Source organism: Limanda limanda, chromosome 14, assembly GCF_963576545.1.
Source record: "Limanda limanda chromosome 14, fLimLim1.1, whole genome shotgun sequence".
NCBI lineage: Eukaryota > Metazoa > Chordata > Actinopteri > Pleuronectiformes > Pleuronectidae > Limanda > Limanda limanda.
Window position 1 is genome coordinate 21,629,002 of NC_083649.1, and position 18,765 is coordinate 21,647,766.

An 18,765-nucleotide genomic window follows, 5' to 3' on the forward strand; every position below is an offset into this window, starting at 1 on the left:
TTTTTAACGTGAGATTTGGATATTTAACTCCCTGGTGTCATTTCGGATCTTATCAGATAGTTCGAGCCAAAATGAAGTACCGGTTTGTCTATTTCCGATTGCCACCTCCCTCTTTCTTCTCCTTTCTTTTTTTTTTCTCGCTCTCCAGAGAGCCGTCTCCTCTTGCTTCCATCCACCCTGCTCTCCGCCTCTCCTGCTTTCTGTTTCTCATTTAAACCCCTTCCAGTAGCAGGTACCCAAACTCATAGATCTTATTGTCAATTAAGCAAGCCTGAGCGCACACCCACAGAAAGCACACACCCACACACACACACACACACACACACCCACCCACACACACACACCCACCAACACCCACACACACCCATCCACACACATACCCACAAGAGAAAAGACACTGAATGGGCGAGGGGAGTTGTGAGGGGAGGGGCCGGCTGCTGCAGTGGCGGGCCGTCGGAGGGAGGTGGACGCAGAATGCAGGCGGCGCTGAGGCCGAGCGAGGCTGATCGACCCCCCCCCCCCCCCCCCACAAACGTCAAAAGGTCTTTGTACAAGCAGCCATTACTGTAGTGTGTGTGGATCACTGATGCATTGTCACAGAGACAGAGGGTGACCATTCCAGACACCGGGGCTATTCTGCTCCACAACAATGATGGGAAAATTGCACCCCAGCATTGCACCGCCGCCGTGTCAAAAGACTCGGATCCTTCTGTTGATCCCCGGTGTCAGAGGTGAAGCCACACGCAACACATAATGAAAAACAGCACGGAGAAATTTCAGTTTACGATTCCAGCACATGGCTCATCCAAGACGCTGGTAGGGACCACAAAAGAGGAGAGAAATCACTATGTCGTTTTTTTGTTTTTTTTTTACGGGAGGTTGGTTGTTTTGTTCTGGGTTCCACAGATTTACAGCCAATATGTTTTATACAAGCCTTAAATATTTTACTCCACCACTTTGTGAGAGAGTGGCAGCTTGAAAACAAAATAATTAAATGTGACTTAAGTGATTGCTTATTGTACGACATGTTATAGAGTGTAAAACATATACCATTTAGATTTATAAAGCAAAACATGTAAATTAAATGTCATAACACTTTATAATAATTGGTTACTCTGCTGCCCAGACATGAGATTGATTGTGGTGTCAGCAGGTCAATCCCTGAACTTCTTAATGTTTTCGTCCTGTAAACTCCTCTCTCCAACTATTTGAATCTGATGTTGTGCAAACGTTTGACCCAGTTCTTCATTTGGCAAATTCAAAAGAAGAGATTTTACAGAGTTCATGTCGGAAAATGGCAAGTACAGTGCATTTTCTATATTTCTCCTGTTAGACACATTCGTGACCCATATTCATGAGTTAACATGCACAGAGGAGACCCACTTTTGAGTTTCATGGGTGCTGATGAGAAGGAGGGTGTGTATATCACCAGTCAGCTCCACACTCCACACAGTGAACTGGACTTCAGACTCAGCTGTCCAGACAGAGACCTGACGCAGAACTTGCCTCCCCCAGAAGCCTGAGCTTGTTTTTTTTACGACTGCCTCTGATGCAGGCAGGACAGAAATGTGGAGCGTCTGGGACACTTGAGGATGTCCCGATGAGGTCATCCGCTCACTTACTCACTGTTCGCTGCATTTCAGAACAGCAGGGAAATGGAATATCCCCAGATTGGAGTGGAGGAAGGTGCAGCCGGATGAGTTATGGTGCTCTGGCGGGGTCACTTGCATGTGGCCTTTGGGAGCTGCCATTTAACCCTCAGCCACTTCCAGTTTATTCCATTTTGCCTGATGCAGGCCGTAAGAGCCCTGAGATTTAGAGGGCCGCTGCATTTAATTTAATTTGAGGTGGCTTTGAAACCTTGAAATCCCGGTGTTGGTCTCTTTCTAGTCCAACAGCAGACAGTCCAAGATCCTCAACAGCTTATCATAAAGTGGGGATTAAGTTTTTTCCCGAGAATATGAGGATGTGTGAGGCAGACACTCTGCACTTAAACTTATTTGCTCGGTAATTAAGTAAAACCCTGATCTGCGTTAGCTCTAGCCACCCCCCTGTGTGCACCCAATACCACCCCCCCCTCAACCAGCAGTCGGACAGCATGGCCTACTGACTGCCGCCTAATCTGTGCAGGACAGAAAAGCCTTAAGATGAGTAGTCTCAGTCAAGCTGTCATTCCGGGAATACCCCCAAAACCGGGTCCCGTGCTATTGGACAAGTACGAGACCGTCGCATGTGAACTTTTGACATGTAGACACAGATGACCATGAGGTAAATAATCCTCTTACGGGAAGCTCTTTGTCACACGGTCAAAAAGATGCAGCAATCCGTCCAGTCCGACAGGCTATGCAGATTAATTGCTGTTAGCTTTGTCCACTTCCTTTTGTGGCTTCTCATTATCGGCGTCATCAGAGGCCTGGGGACTGCGTTAGCACTGATGACAGGGCAAATGCTCTGCTTATTTTCTGTCATCTGCATGTTTGTTTTTTCCCCCTGTCAGTCGTCACAACCTGAATCTCCAAGACAGCGCTCTACTTTCAGTTCCACCGAGGCGAGGCGAGACGGGAAGTGAAGACAGCGTCGGTGTCTGTTTGAGAGTTTTAGAAATAAATCCATTTTGTACGCCAATAGTAATAGTGTCACTATGCACGACAACCCAAATATAGAGCGTCCCCGGGACTTTTTTTAAACTGCTGGTAGCAACATGTCACGGCAGATCTTCTCAGTAACATGAATATGTCAGGGTTACACACACAGGGTGTCTAGTGAGCTGCGCTCGGGTTGCTTTGGGTTTAGCTGTTGGTTGTTTCACCCGTCGCCCGTCCCCCTATTCCCCCCCCTCTTGGTTTATAGCACGCACATTAAAGGTCCCCGAACAACAGCAGTGGCATTAAAAAAGACGAAGGGGCCTCTAGTAATTTACTTTATAGGGTGGCTGCCTCTTTCTTGCTGCGCTTTTATCATCAGACGCCGAGACTGTTTTGAATTAGACAAATTGCACCGTGCAATATGAATCCACGTCTCTTTGAGTGACCGCATCATCACTTCTGCGTATTCTTCCTTATTGTGTTTCAGCATTTTTCCAAAAACACAGTTGGCTGCAGCATGTTGACACCGCTCGGCAGATGTTAAAGTGAGCTCCCTCACTGTTACAGTACATGACATCAATCCAAGTGGACTTTTCCAGACTGCTTTTCCCACAGATATCCCACTAATCTCTTTACGTCTATTTCCTAGCGTGCCGTTCCCACTGCTGTGGGAAAACAGTCTGTGTGTTCTTTTAGGCTCTGATTTAGCCGACGTCTGTAATAGTAACCGATGGAATTAGACCGAGCTTCTTCCTGCGCCAGTGCAGGCCCTTTCATGTGGCTACTCCAGATTTCACCATCGAGCCGACGCACTTCCCTTTCACCCTGTGACCCTCCAGCTATGAACGCACCGTTTCATGGCTCCGCTGTTGGTCACTCTCGGGGCGACTCTTCCCAACCGCTCCAGTTATTTTGGCATCACCCCAATCTTGCATCCTGTATCACTCATCACGGCTATAAGGCCTTTACATGTGTTGCATTCTGGAGAGGATATTTTTACTCACTGCTCCCCCGTGCTATAGACAGAAGGGAGGAGCAGAGGATACAGTGTGAGGTGAATTGGACAGGTACATCCTGCCGTTCTAAAAACAATGAAAAGCTACTTATTTTGTTTGGCCCACTCTACACCCAGGAGTGCATGGCAAGTTTAAACTGCCAACGGGTAATTTGACATACTTTTAATGAATTACAAATGTAAAATATAAACTGTCTCCAGGGCAACAGCATACTTCCTGTGCACAAACTCCCCGACATCCATTAAGAACACAACCCCACACCACGTTTTTTAAGATTCTCAGTCTTATCTTTCCACTTCCAGTGGCTTGTCAAAGACGACAGTGCTCGCTCACGCTGCTTGTTGAACTGTGGTGTGAAGTTGAGTGGTAGCCTGATAATCACCGACCGCCTCTTTGTCATCAGAGGAGCGTGTATGGACGTCAGGGTGGGGCAGCGGTGCAATGTCTTTACTTAAGGATTTACAGCCCTGTGATAAAGACAGTATCTGCTAAGGTCAGTCCGGTTTTTCAGACGTGCTGCAGTGACAGCAATCATGAGTAATGAGCAGGAGCACAGGGATTCAACCAGCCTCTCTCCAAACAGCCTTCCCAAATGGTACAATTGTGCCGCTCCCTTCCTGTACCATAAGAAGACTTGGACTGAAGGCCGTGCTAGAGTTCACCTCCTCAGGCAGCTGGCAAGATTATAAGAAGGAAGGAGGATAGATGTGAAATGTGTTGAGCACTTTACTCCGTTTGACACGCTGTCAAATAACAGATCATCCCTGCTCGAAAAATATGGGAGAGGAAAGAATTTGGTTTCCCAACTCCCTGCATTCCGTATTTTTATCACAGCAAACCTCAACAAGAAGGTGTTGGAGCTTCTAAAGTAAAAATATATATATTTTTTTATGAAATTAACGTCCAACGGCGTCACAGATAAAGCTGGAAAAAACAGTGTGAGGTATTTTCTGTGTATAGAACAATGAAAAACACGTCACATAGACCTTTTTTTTCCCTTTCAGACGAATGACCTTTTCACTGCTCGGACCAAACTGTAAATTTCCCTTTCCTCCAGCCACCAACAGCCTGTGACATTCACATCCATTTCAACACACGTACACACACACACACACACGCACACACACACACACACACACACACACACACACACACACACACACACACACACAAAGCGGACCAAAAAAGTAAAATGTCTTTGCTGTGTAGGTCATATTCAAATGATTCCCTTCCTAAGTGCTATAGCAGAGACCACTGATACATATGATGATGAAATGGGAATAGAAGAAAATGCTATTTATTTTGTATCCTTGTGAAACACACACAGTCTCAAAGACACTCACACCCACACACACACACACGTATATATAGGCACAGAAACACTGGATTTTGATCAACATGACGGCAGCTTTGAATTTTCTCACAAGTGATGAAACTGGGATGTCCTGGGATGCGATGAAATTGGATTTTTTTCCCTCTCTCCCTCTATGACACACCAACAAGTTGTTCTTGAGAGAACTGGAATCTAATATTGACTTGTTTGCGGCACAAGTTACACCCAGCGGTTTCGACCCCGCAGCTAGAAGTAATATTAGCTCTCAGCTCCTGGAAGCTCCCGCAGATGTTGAAATAATATTTAGAGTGCTTATTTACAGCTGCCCTGTGTTTGAAAAGCCTTCCTTCTTGACTAAAATGTAATCTCTCCCCCCCATTTACATGTGATAGAGTAAATAGTGGAGCCTGGCAGAGGGATTATGTAATCTTCTATATCCGCCAATCCGGCCCCGGATGAGGACGTGTGTGTGTTTGTGCGTTAGCTTTCATCTGTCTTGTTGTCAGAGCTCGATGAGATTGCGGCTGGATTTTCGTTAGTTTGTTTTTGCCGTATGGGTTTCTGTGTTTGTGGGAAGCAGCGGGGTTGAACGAGGGCTGGTGACCTCTCTGAAGGACTTCTGACTTTCTGTTAATACCCTAGGTCAGAGGTGGAAACACACACTTGCAGCCAGAGTTTTTCTGCTGTAAGGGCTTCACACTTAGGATTGAATTCCTGTGTGAATGTGTCATTGGGTTTGTCTTTCCAACACATGAGCGCTGTGCAGGAACAACACATATATGTGCATATGCAGCTGGTAAACTAGAGATTTTGTCATCGCGCAGCTTTATCTGCGGGCAAGCAGACTTTTGCATTTGTGTTTTTCTGTGCCTACCTGCTCTGTGGGAGAATATGCACGGCAGGTGCAGTTAAGATGTTTGTTTTACGCCAGAAAGGTTGACTGGATTATCACAGCATTCTTTTGATTCTTCAGCACCGATAAAATGCTGAGCTCTGCAGCCTGTTATCGCACCACTTCAAAAGAGATTACATTTTGATCTCTTGTAAATTCATTACCCAGGACATAAAGTACCATAATATTTGGCTGAATGTGTTGTTGACTGTGGAATAAAATGATACGATGCTGTTGTTCAGGGATGGTTTCTGTCATCACTGCAGCCTTCTGCACCTGCCCTGTACCTGGGCAGCACAACAGAGGAAAAACTCATCTGCATGTTATTGTTCAGAGACAGATGAAAGCCTGAGGCTGGGCTCTGTGCTCTGTGCTGCAGGTATGTGGGCTGTTCTTTAATGACACAGGCCTGGTATGTGGAGGAAGTTAGAGAGAAAAAAGGTGTCTTGGATTTTCCCACGCCAAGAAGAACTCGCACAGTCACACCTCGCTCATTGAGAAGCCTGATTGACACGGTTGTCTCGTTAAAAAACAACAACCCAAAGGTCATCTGTGCAAGAGGCTTATTACAAGTTACACTCTTTTATTATTATCATTAAATGTGAGATCATTAGTGTTACTATGGCAACAGAGGTGTGGCATGCCTGCCACTGGTATTCTCCTTTGGGTCTAATTAAGGACAAATTACCCTATAAGGTCACTTCTGTTTGATGACTTGCTGAACTGAAAAGTTCCAGAGTTCTCATTCTTCAAAAACACGCTTATTTTTTCACTCAAAATGAGTTCAAACACATTATCAAAGAAATCCATTTGTTTTTAATAATAATCTCCCTGCACTGAATATACAAAATGCCTCCTGGGGTCATTCGTTATGAGTTTGTGCGAAAAGACATATTTGGGTTTCTTAGATTGTTGGATGAAATAGCAGAGGAAGTAATGAGATGCATATCTAATTCATGAGACAGTGAAGGATGAACCTGAAACTCCATCTCCCATAGCCGGGCTGAAATTGAGTTGGAAATTATCTTGACATCTCCTCCTCAAATGAAGACACAGCATCAGGGCGGCATTGGGATGGTTGCTTCTGTACGTAATGGGCTGTGTGTATGTGTGTGTGTATGTGTGTGTGTGTGTGTGTGTGTGTGTGTGTGTGTGTGTGTGTGTGTGTGTGTGTGTGTGTGTGTGTGTGTATGTGTGTGTGCAGCAGTCACTTAGAAAGCATTTGAATTAATGTGCTTTTACATGTCTGATTGCACTTCTCCTCTGGCTGTAGCTGTGACAGGAATTCAGGAGGAAGCCTGACGATATAAATACAGGATTTATTTATACATTTCTAAACACCGGCGAGTCATTATAGCGTTTATGTAGCTATTAGGGTATAGAGTGTATACCCTAACTGCTATCTCTCCTAGAGCAGTGACAGATAGATCTCATTAGCTACGCCACTGAAGTAGGTGACAACAATATCTGCAAGAGTCATTGGTTTTTGTTTAGTTCTATTATTCTGTTCATGCATTTTCACTACAAAGAATCAATTTGTTTGAGAATTTAAATCAATTTCTACCTAAATTGGCTATTTTTCCAACCCATTTCCAACCCAGATTTGTGTATTGATCAACTGAATGAAAAGGTTTGGACAAAAGGTAGATAACCCAGAGAAGAATAGCAGTTTCTTGTTAAATTGAGCTGAAAATGAGAAATGGCTCATGCCTCATGGCTCGGGGTCATTTTGCACTCTCTCTCTTTTTAGTAAGAAGCACTGAGGTGTGCACAGTCAGTTTGCCGCCTGCGGACATCTCATCATGATGCACTGCAGCTCACACTGTGGTGAAGTCGAGGATGAAGACGATGAGTCAGGTGCAAAGCAGAGAACACAGAAATATTTGAAGTCGCTGGGTGAAGTATGTCAAAGAATATATTAACAGCATTGTGGAGAATTCTCCGTTATCTTTCAGTAATTAAAACACGCCTCGTGTAAATTGGTGTCATTAAGTAAACTAATCCGGCGGAGCTTGTCTTGACGGTTCTTACAGTTTATGATAATTATGAAGCAAGATGTTTCAGTGCCCCCCCCCCACCATATTGGATTCCCCTCATCCTAATAAAACCGCAGAGAGACCAGAGGAGAAAGTGAGAGCGGAGAAATGAAATCTCATTAAAAAACACTACATAATGACTTTAATCCTCCACACTGTTATATAAAAAGGGCAGTGGGATTATACTGCATGGCTGCAATTTGCGTGTGCACACTAATGCACACACACACACACACACACAAACACACACACACACAAACACACACACACACACACACACACACACACACACACACACAATAATGTAAGTGGACTCATACCTGTTTTATCTCCTTTGTTGTTTTTAATGGATGCGCCTTTCCTACATTAACATCATCCTTCATTTACATAATTAAAATAAGAGGGACGTTGTTGATGTAAGGATGTTTTGCTGAATGTGTATTTGTTATATCAGTAGGCCTGAGGGTTCTGTCTGCGCATTTGGTGCAGACGGCATTTAGCATTTAAGATTAACTTTCCTAAGATTAACATTCAGACCGTACACAAGACAGCTCAGTGAATGTGATTGAGAATGCAATGGGTTTCCTAAGTAGGTATAGAATCTTAAATATTGGTTATTTTTATATATGGTGTAAACAGAAGTTGAAAATATTGAATGAATAGATAGATATGGTGCAAACAGACATTAGGGTATTGTATATTACTATTATTGGATGGGTAATGCTAAAAATGTTATCGACCCAATTCTCAAAATTCTTTATCTAATGCTATCATTTGGTAAAATCTATACTTTGTATTTAAATTCGCAAGTGTTAGCATGCTATCACGACAAACTAATTGGTTTGCATTGTTATCTGCTGAACATCAGCATTGCAATTGCGAGCATGTTATCATGTTGACATTTGCATTTCGCTCCCAGCTGTTGATACCAAGTGCAGCAGCAAATTGACCCTCAGCATATTCCAAGTGTTTGGGTGCTCGCGGGTGTTTGACCTTTTAATTAATGTGTCAACTGTCTAAAAACCCGAGAGCTCATTATTTCATCCTGCCTTGATTTCCTGCTTTAAAACACATATCTCAGGCTGGATGAATAAAAAGCAAAATGGCATCCAGGGCTAGTTCTTTAAGAATAAAGGAGGTTTTGATGGTTAGACTCAGTTGTATTGAATAAAAACCTTGGGGCTTTTTCTAAAAAGGGCCACACACACCTCACCTCTCAGTAAAACACACTTTGAGCCTCTGGATTACGTGGCTCTTTTCCCAAAATACCACATAAATTACACCCCATCAGGCCCGGATTCAAGGTTGAGTTGAACTGCTGCTCAGTATTCCTGAGAGACGCTGGTGTGAACGAGTGCAGCCCACTGAGATCCCCCGGCAGTCACAACACTCTCATCTCATCTCAAATACCTTTGCTCCGCTTCACTGCGTCTCCTCCCAATACATCGAATGCATTATCTCATACGAACAAGTGGGCGACCACCCGCATGTAATATTGATGACCTATAGGTTTAGTCTGCTCCCTGGCTGCCTCACTGTGCATCCTCTCCACTACCATCAAATATTAAGCACGTAGTGGCTGGGACTAATGCACCGCGGCCGTTGAGCTGAATTTAAGCTTTTGATTAGTGAAAGAAAATTAGCTGGGAAAAAAACAACCTTTTAATCAAAGTGGTAACGCTGGCAAACCCACAGGCATTTTAATTTCATTCATTACCACAGTTGGCCGTCACAAATTTAGGAGATTAGAGTGAAAGCTGTCTCAAATGTAATGGTGGTTGTGTCTGTGGAACAGCGGCGTCTTCACACACTGCACGCTCGGTTTGGAATTCATTCATCTTGGTGCATGACAGTGGTGTAGCGGTGGTATCCACACCAGAATCAACAGTAAGAAATGAAACATAATATTTTAATTACACTCCTTGTTTGTGTCGTCTTTGGTTGCAGAGAAATCATTGTTGAATATTTTATTTACACAATAAGCTTTTAGTATAGTGGGAAAAAGGTTTTATGAAACTAAAACTCATAATGTTTAGCGGACCCTTGATAAGGCAAAATGAAAGAAGAGACACCAACTGAAACCAAAAGTATAAGATGCATTTTCCATTTGGACCTACTTGGTGACAGATTCATACTGAGAAGAGGATATAAATCCAGGAAGTGCAGTTTGAATGAATCATCCATCAGTGGAAAACTGAAAGAGACAAAACCATTATGGAAACGTCTACAGTCGTGGTGCACAACGATGGAACTGTGATAGCCCAACCTATTAACCCCATTGTTGAGCTGTCATTGCTTCAGAATTGTAACAAAACTACTTTTCATTTAACAATTAACATTGTGCGATATATTCATCATTAAACTCTATTTAAATTTAGGAAAGCTGTCTAATAGAATGTATGTAAAACCAATTCTACTGTCTTCCAACTACGTTTTGTGGATGCAGCATTAGAGTCAGAATGAACACGGCTTTACAGGACACATGACACCATCTCTCTTTAAGACTCTTTAATAACAAAAAATATATCAGTGCACTACTCTCAATATGGCATATGTCTAACCATAATGTATAGGCCTTATGTCCATATCAATACAGAGATTTTTTCTCTCAGTGCCTGAATGTGATGCTGCTCTTTCAGTTTTCATATATCCATGTAAAGACATATTTTTTTGAATTGTGAATTGTTTACTATTATGTTTGCTTGCCAGCAGTGTGTGTCATAGACCAGCTCTTAAAAAGCATTGCTGTTCGAAAAACTCCATAGGAAGCCTTTTAATCAATAGCTCTCAGATCTGCACCTCCTTTTTTCTCACGCCCACACAGCAGCATCCAAGCAGAAGAATACTACTGTATTTCTCACATGGTGTACAACACAAGTGGTTCACTGCGGTGTTGTGTCTTTGATGTGCTTCCTACAGAGAAGCAGGAGTTGAACTTTGCAGCGCACAGACACAACTGATTTGATTTCCCCCGGCTCTGCAGCCCTCCCGTGCCGGCAGTCCCCTTCACACTGTTTCCCAGACATCTGCAGCACGTTTCCTTTCTGTGTGGCAGGGAAAGGAAGTGGAATGGAAAGAGCGCACCCCCGCCCACTGCGGCCACATAGCAAGGGAGGAGAGCAGTCGGTCAGGAGCCCGCCGGCCGCAGTCGGGCATTTTTGTGGTCACCTTTCTCCTCGCTGCAGTCTGAGGCGCTCGGCTAACCCGGGGCCTGTCTCTGTACCCCCCCCCCCCCCACACTGTTCCTTACTGTGTCTCACACACTCCCATCCAGAAAGTTTGGTCACAAGAACAACCAGAAAAGACACTTTCTCCTCATTATATCCCCCCACTCCCCCTTTACTTTACTTTCCCGGACTATTTATATTGAAGGGGGGTGACACATGAAAAGGGATCCCCCCCCCCCTTTGCAGGAATGGAGGGGGAAGGATCTGGCCACATCAGCACAGCGGCTCACCGCTGCCTGCCGCACTCTGGCCAGAATGAATGACTTCCATCCATTGGCTCCCGCTCACTCTGACACACAGTGAAACCAGGGGAAAGGGGAACATGCACACACACACACACACACACACACACATACACAGTATATATATATATAAACAATGGAAACATATGCTTTACAAGTCCAATGCAGCCTTGACTGACCTGATGCAGCCACCACCTACTGTATTTCTTTCTCTTCCTCTCATGACTCCTCTCGTTGTCTCTCTCTCTCTCTCTCTCTCCCTCTCTCTCTGTCTCTCTCACCGACAGCCATCACAGTTAAATTGGTCTGCTATTCTCTCCTTCCTCCTAGCCTAGTTTCTCTGAGCAGAAATAGCAGCAGAGGGGCTAGAGATCCATCCTGCTCTTTTGGGGATTTGATAGGAAATCTGTCCCCTCCAAGCTGATGTGGTCCTGTCTGTGTGTGTGTGTGTGTGGTTGTGCGGGGTGTGGCATTGTGTGTGGATTTGTTCACTTACGGTGTGTTTGTGATGTGTATGGTGGTCCCAGAGGAGCAATCCTGGCAGAATCTGGCCTTGCAAAAACAGCATTCTCTATGCTCAATTAAATGTTCACTCTGTATTACACTCACTATCATGTTAAGTCAGAGTAATAATGTATTTTTGTTTTTTGCCATACCTGATGCTGTAGGGGGGAGCAGTTCCCGTTTTCTGCAGCTTTAAATCTTTGTCTGTACAGTAAATGAACTTACTGGAGTAAATGTAACATAGTGGAGGCCTTATAATGGTAAAAGGAAAGACTGAAAGAGAGTCCTATTTCGTATCAAAGAATGATCATTCACCATTCATCGCTCTAAATGCAGCGTTTGTGGTTTGTTTACATTCACCATTTTGGGTGAGTTCTTTTTAAGCAACACTTTGGTCATAAAGGAGAACTTTATGAGAGGGTGGAATAAGTGTCAGCTCCTCGCTCGCCCCCGACGGAGTGTCAGCTTCAGACACGAGTATGCACAGCTCACAATAAATTCATGAAAGAGGTCTCATGGGTCACAATAACCTGTCCACACCAATGCAGATATTTTGAAAAACTAGTTTTATCGTTAGTGTTTGGGCCTCTCGTCCAGATGCAAACTGTTTTTTAAGCCACTAAAACAGAGATTTGTACAAACACCTTCCAAAATGTGGATTCTCTTACATGTATCCGCATGTACATAGAAAACGGCTTGTTTACGTAACTAGGACGTCAAAGCTTACTTTTGCCAAATTTTTTTGGTGTTGAAGTTGCTGCCACCAAAGGGTATTTGATGGATCATTGATGTAGAATTCATTGCTCCCTATGGGCATTCTTGTTTGAGCGTTTGAAGTTATTCCTGTGTGTGACAGAGATATTGGTGCGGGTGGAGCAGGAGCTGGACCCAAACGTACGACTGGCACAAGTTGAATGATGATCTAAGAGTCAAATGTAGAATGAGTGGTACGTGTACAGGAAGTCTCCGTATGGACATTGTATTGGTGGCTGGAAAGTGAAAGACAGGATACAGGCCGGACGGACAAGCAGGCGAACGAACCGGCTGGCCGATGAGTTACCTGAAACCAGTAGAGGCACTCAGGCCTGATTGTCCACCCATTCCATCAAGCTTGTTCATGATGTCATTTTTGCATAAAGCTTAACCAAAGGGAGTGTCCAGCACATCAGGGAGGGAGAGGCTGCGCTGTCACTGTGAATGAACATGGACGTACCTTGTGTTATTGTGCTGTGCAGTCAGGAAGAGCCACATTCCTGCCATGTTTCCTGATTGGCATAGCGCTCGGATACACACAGACCCCCCCCCGGAGGTCCTGAGACTAGATAAGCTCATTAACATTGTTCAATTAAATGAAGCCGCGGAGTTGTGTGTGCGGCGTTGTCACGGTGGCAGTGGTGAGCAATAGGTGTAGCCACAATGTGAAATATCACCCTTTTTCACTGTTGCTATGGTGTCGTACAAGGTGCTTCTGCCACGCTATAATCACTGGTGTCATTTCAGACCACCTGAGTGTGAATGTGAGAGACGCCCCGGTACAGAGACGTGCTCATGGATGCATGCAGCTGCAGTCAGGAGGAGAAAGAGGCAGTTTGGAGATTCGGAAAGCCGAGTTTCTTTGTGGTCTCTTGACCTTTATCTCCTTGAGTGCCCGCACCGCGTTGCCATGGCAACTGAACTGGGCGCAGCCAGCTTGGGCGAGGGTTGTAGAGTGCCTCATCCTCCGATACATCACTGAGTCTCTCTTGTATTTTGCAGACACAGTTGTTGTGTTATCAGGACGGTCCAACAAAATGAATCTCAGCCTCACTGAGCGAAAAGAAGAGATGCGGCTGGAGGACAGAGGATGTTGGGGAGAGAGATGAAATGAAAAGGCTCATTGGGAATAGAGAGGATAGTTGTGATACACTGCTCCACAAACACAGAGCTGCTGGCTCGCTCTAATCCCTCACAGATTATCACAGTACATTACACAGCTCGTTGTACATGAATCTGGTACAGTAAACACTGAGGATTTGACCTGAGTTCCACCACTTAAATGGATACAAATCCACTGGGATAAAGACTGTTGAGTGTATAACAACAGTTTATCTCAACCACCACAGAAGTTTTCTCCTGATCTTACAGCAAATGACATTTTGCCAACTCTACCTTTATTATTGTGTGATAATTGCGTGGCAAGTGTAGACGGGTGTGGCTCAGACAAACGCAGACTCTGTCCAGGAGGGACGCTCCGCCATCTGCCACAGGAGTTCCCCCCCCCCCCTTCCCAGCAGGCTGTGCATAAGTGTCTGTGCGATCCTTCCAGGCCAATTACGAGTACAGCTGCTGTCGTACAGTAAACTGTCGGACACTGTTGTCACTGTTAGACGGGCCGATCCTTTGTTTGGGGTTGTTTTTAACAGCCAACCTGTCGGCCCAGGCCATGTACGGTTGACAACTTGATGTGATGTGACAACAAGTGGTATTAAGTGTGTGCTTGTTTCAGTGTGTGATGACACGGACAGCTGATCAGCTCAGCAAACCCTTATAGGCCTTCTTATCTGAAGTCCCCCTGGACAGAGACTCAAATGTTTATGGAAGAAATGTTAACATGTGATTTATGATGTAAACATGTGGTGTCAGATGCTGATTTCATCCCTGATTCACCCTGAATTGGGCTGGGTATGGAGAGAGTGCATACCTCCACAAGGTCCAACAGTCTCCTTGTGAAGCCACATTTGATTTAATACACCTGGATCTTTATTTGGATGGCACACACTCATAAGGATCAGTCCCCTAAACTTTTGAGAAATCACGAAAAAGTTGAAAAACGTTCTTTAAAAAAAACGTCCTGACCCATGTGGCATTCCTTCACTCAGTTTTGTGGTGATCCATCCAGTAGTTTTTGCATCATTCTACTATCTAACAGACAAACAAACAAACAAACTGAGATGAAAACATAACCCGCTGGGCGGAGGTAAGTATTTCAGTCACACCTGCCTCTCTATGTGCTGGGGCAGCTGTGGGAACTGCTTACAACAAGTGCCCTGACCGCATGTCAAAGCAGAGGTGACTCAGCAAATCAGTGTGTTTATTCCGACGGTGTAGGTGACTGAACTGTCGGTTTCACTGAAACTGGGTGATAACTAGCATGAGAGCACCCTTGACTCTAGTCATCATAATAAGGGAAAGATGACAAGGAGCAGCGAGCACAGCTCTAAACAAAGAATGCAGTGAGCAGGTGTTTGACTCAGATGACAGGAATCTGATTTATGCCTCTGCTCCAAGTCACAGTCCAACCTGCAACCCGCCTTTAAAACCCGCTGCGTCTCTGTGTTGACAAACAGACATGCCGTGCCAACGCCGAGGAACAAGAGAATCAACAACTTCCATTATGTTGAGGGCGGTTATTTACGTGCTCGGCTGTTGTCTTCGCTCCGAGTCGACGGGGACATTATGGACGAGTTGTGTCTGAGTGTTGCAGAGGTGCAGTAGACTGGAGGTCAGGTTGTGCCAGGTTCTGCAGGGCTCAGAGGGAAGGAGCAGACAGATCAGAGGCAGACGGCTTTTTAAAATGTTAGTCATGCCGCTGTTCCATTTTCATGAGCTGCGTTGCAATTCCCCAGGAGCAGTCTGCCAGTTTCACAGCATTGCGAAGCACGCCAACATTGCATATGGACTGCAAGCACTTCTACGATATAGACGTTTCATTCCTTTTTCTCTTTTTCTTTCACAAAAATAAAATAACATACAAGAGAGAGACTTTGAACTTTCGCAGAGCTGGTGTTCCCGAGAGGAGCAGGATTCATTTGATGAGACGTGTTTCTTCTCGTTTACTGAATTTGAAATCGTAAGCTAGCCGTAGACGAATTTCTTTCACCCTAACTTTATCGCTGTGTGATCTTCTTCATCTTGTGATGTTTACGATGTGTTAAAAGGTTTGCGGTGTTTCGCGTGCACAAGTCATAGTTTCGGGACGAGCAGGGATTCAGCTGTTGGTGCGTGTCCCCTGTCGTACCTTTGGCCTAGCATCAGGTGTCATGTGCTTCATGAAGGTATGAGAGTCATGCACAGTATGTGAGCTTCCTGTTGGTTTACACTGGCAGAGTGAGTTTCAAGTATCGCGTGGTTTCTCACAGTGGAGCAATGTCAGGTTGTTGTTGTTGCCAGAGGTAAAAAGTACACACTTTAAATGTATGAGTACTGATTCAACCTCTTTACTCAAGTAAGATGTAAAAGTACAGGCTCTGAAATGTATTCAAATTATAAAAGTAAAGAATTTCCCTCTGAGAGCCACTTACTGGCTGTTTCAAAGCAAACTGAAACCAAACTAAAAACAGGGTTAAAGCAAAACAAGATCTGTAAACTTTGATAATCTGTTAAATCTGCAATCTGTACAATGTATTCAATGAAGTTTTCGTAATTTAAATAAGGGATGGGAAGTTTTCTGTTGCTCTTCTTCGTTGTCAATGTCGACGTGATCAGCGATGTTGGCTGATTCGTCACTTTCTCCCATGATGTTGTCTGTTTCATTTTGGCCCTGTTACGTATGTCGAGCGTGAGGAATTGCTTTTCTTTGGTACTGTCCCATTCATTTTGGAAATCTGCCTTGATGTCGGGAAGGTGGCGCTCAATATGTCAAAATAAGACAATTCTACTCAAATGCATTCAAAGGAAAGTAATGAAAGTGCAGATATTTTTGTCAAAATGGAAGCGGCAAAAGTAAAAATACTTCAAAAAAAGTACAAATAGTGGAAAAAACGACTTTACAAAGTACAGTAACAAAGTATTCACTGTGCAGGAGTGGTTTCTCAGAGCTGTGTAGATGAGACATAATTGGTGTGGAAATTGTATTGTTTGTTTTTGTGGAAAGTCTGATTTAACAGCAAAGTTTAGCCCTGCCCGGCAGCCAAGAGAGCACTTATCAGGGATGTTATACTGCTGTTCAGGGGATGTTAAGTGAATGAGCCCCTGAGTGCTGTCAAGCCATCACATCCAACAACAATCACAAGCCACAAAAGACGATCATGAACCCAGAATTCTATTCACTTCAAGTCAAAGATGCCTGTTTCAATACCTGTGATTATGGTTGTTATTAAGTCTATTCATGTTGTTCCCTCTCCTCCTGTGTGCAGGTGTCCTGCTCGACATCCAGCGGCACTACAACGTCACTGACAGCGGAATGGGCTTGTTGCAAACAGGTAAGACCTTTAATCCCCTAATGACACCTGTGAAAATGGTTAGCTGAACGGCTTAACACATTGTCCGCATGATGAAGGTAATTGTTGTGTAACTTGGATGTTTCTGTGTTTCAAAACTGAACCGCAAGAGATACCCATGGCTCAGATTGCAGATGGAAGTGCCAAACATTATGGAGTTAATAATGAATGACGTTATGACTTACTTATACCTCTCATCGTTCTTCTCTTCCTCTGTAATAACGTGCCACAGTTGCAGGCTCTAAAACCATTCAGACTTTTGTCCCTGGTTCTTAATCCTTCAAGATTTTTCTAGGCGACTCATAGAGGGCAACTGATTAAACGAATAAAGTTTATTTAAAGGTAATGGGGAGTGGAACAGCTTGAATGAAAAATGTTTTATAAATCCTTTTGTGTGTTGCTCGAGTCAACATCAGTTGGGTGTGGGGACTACAATCACTAAAAGAATATTGCTTTAACCGTCTATTGTGAGTCAGACAATGTTATTGGAGTGTAATGCTAAATATACAACTATGGCAACAAGGTAGGGTATTATTTTGACCTTTACAGAATTTATTTGCAGCACCATCTGAAATGCTGGAGTCATTTGAAGTTCAGCACTGGTTTGTTTAATATCTCAACACAGCAGCATGGATACGTGCTCAGTTTGTAGAAATTTAGAAATAAATTGAAGTAGAAGCTGGTTACATTTCTTTAACAACAAATCATCCCAGGCGGGTTTAAGCGAGGGTGTTTTGGTTGCAGTGTTTCCTCACAGCAGCAGTGGTGACAGGGCAGGTCATCTGAAAGCAAAACAAAGTCAGCAGCCAGACGAGCCCTTCTCCTCAGCGCCTGCCTGCGTGTACCTGGAGTGTCTAGAGCACTTCTGGCTGCAGGGCAGGGTTTCCTGCTCCACTCTGGACCTCAGTGAATATCACCTTTTAGAGAGAGATACCTTAGCAAAGTCCTCTCATTGGAGGACTGGACCCAGTCTCCCTCAGACCCATTCAGACGTGCGCACACAAAGTGCCATTGAGGGGCAGGCAGGCAGTTGTGAGCGTGCGGCTGAAAGAATACAGCCCAGTGTTTGCTCCGTCACTTGATGTTTCTGCTGGGCTAAGTTAAGTTGAGGCGAATGGCGTGTTGAGGACAAAAATATCTGCCAGGAGAAAGAAATCAGTGTTGGGATTCCTGTTGGCTTTTCAATGAATAAGCCATTTTATCATTTCCAGCCGGTTTCGCTCAAATGGAGAATCTTTAGCTTCTATCGCCTCTATTCTTATCCATGTCATTCACGATTTTGTTTATTTAAATTTTGTTTCACATCCTGACGTTTCTGATGTGTGAATGAAACCCGAGAACTCGACTCAGGAAACAACTGAGGGTGAGAAAATAGCCATTCGGAGTTTTTCAACCCTGTGTTTGTGGAAAAACACTTTTCCAGTTGATGCCTGCTTGGTATAAAATCTTCACACGAAACAGGAAGCTGCACAGGGCGTTTGACTCTCAATTCTGTTTGTCTTGGCTCATTATTTAGTTTACACACACCTCCACACTGGCCCAGGCTCACACGCACTCTTCAACACACACAGCATGTTGGTTGAGCGGCATGTGTAGCTGATTTGCCCTCTGCACCGTCTGCACCGTTTGCAGGTCTCCAAGAAGCACTCAGTCTGGCTAAAAGCAGAGATGCTTTGTGTTCCGTTCGTCTGGCCGGTCCTGGCTTGTCAGGGATCAGACTCCGCTTGGCCCC

At 44.3% G+C, this 18,765-nt stretch overlaps 1 protein-coding gene across 2 annotated transcripts in view; it reads left to right on the plus strand.

Moving 5' to 3' along the window:
- Positions 1 to 18,765, plus strand: part of spns2 (SPNS lysolipid transporter 2, sphingosine-1-phosphate) — a 69,348-nt gene that overhangs the window by 2,979 nt on the left and 47,604 nt on the right. For both annotated transcript variants that reach the window (XM_061085704.1, XM_061085705.1), the window contains exon 2: positions 16,950 to 17,015. In XM_061085704.1, the coding sequence (XP_060941687.1) occupies positions 16,950 to 17,015 (66 nt within the window). The remainder of the gene's footprint in view (positions 1 to 16,949; positions 17,016 to 18,765) is intronic.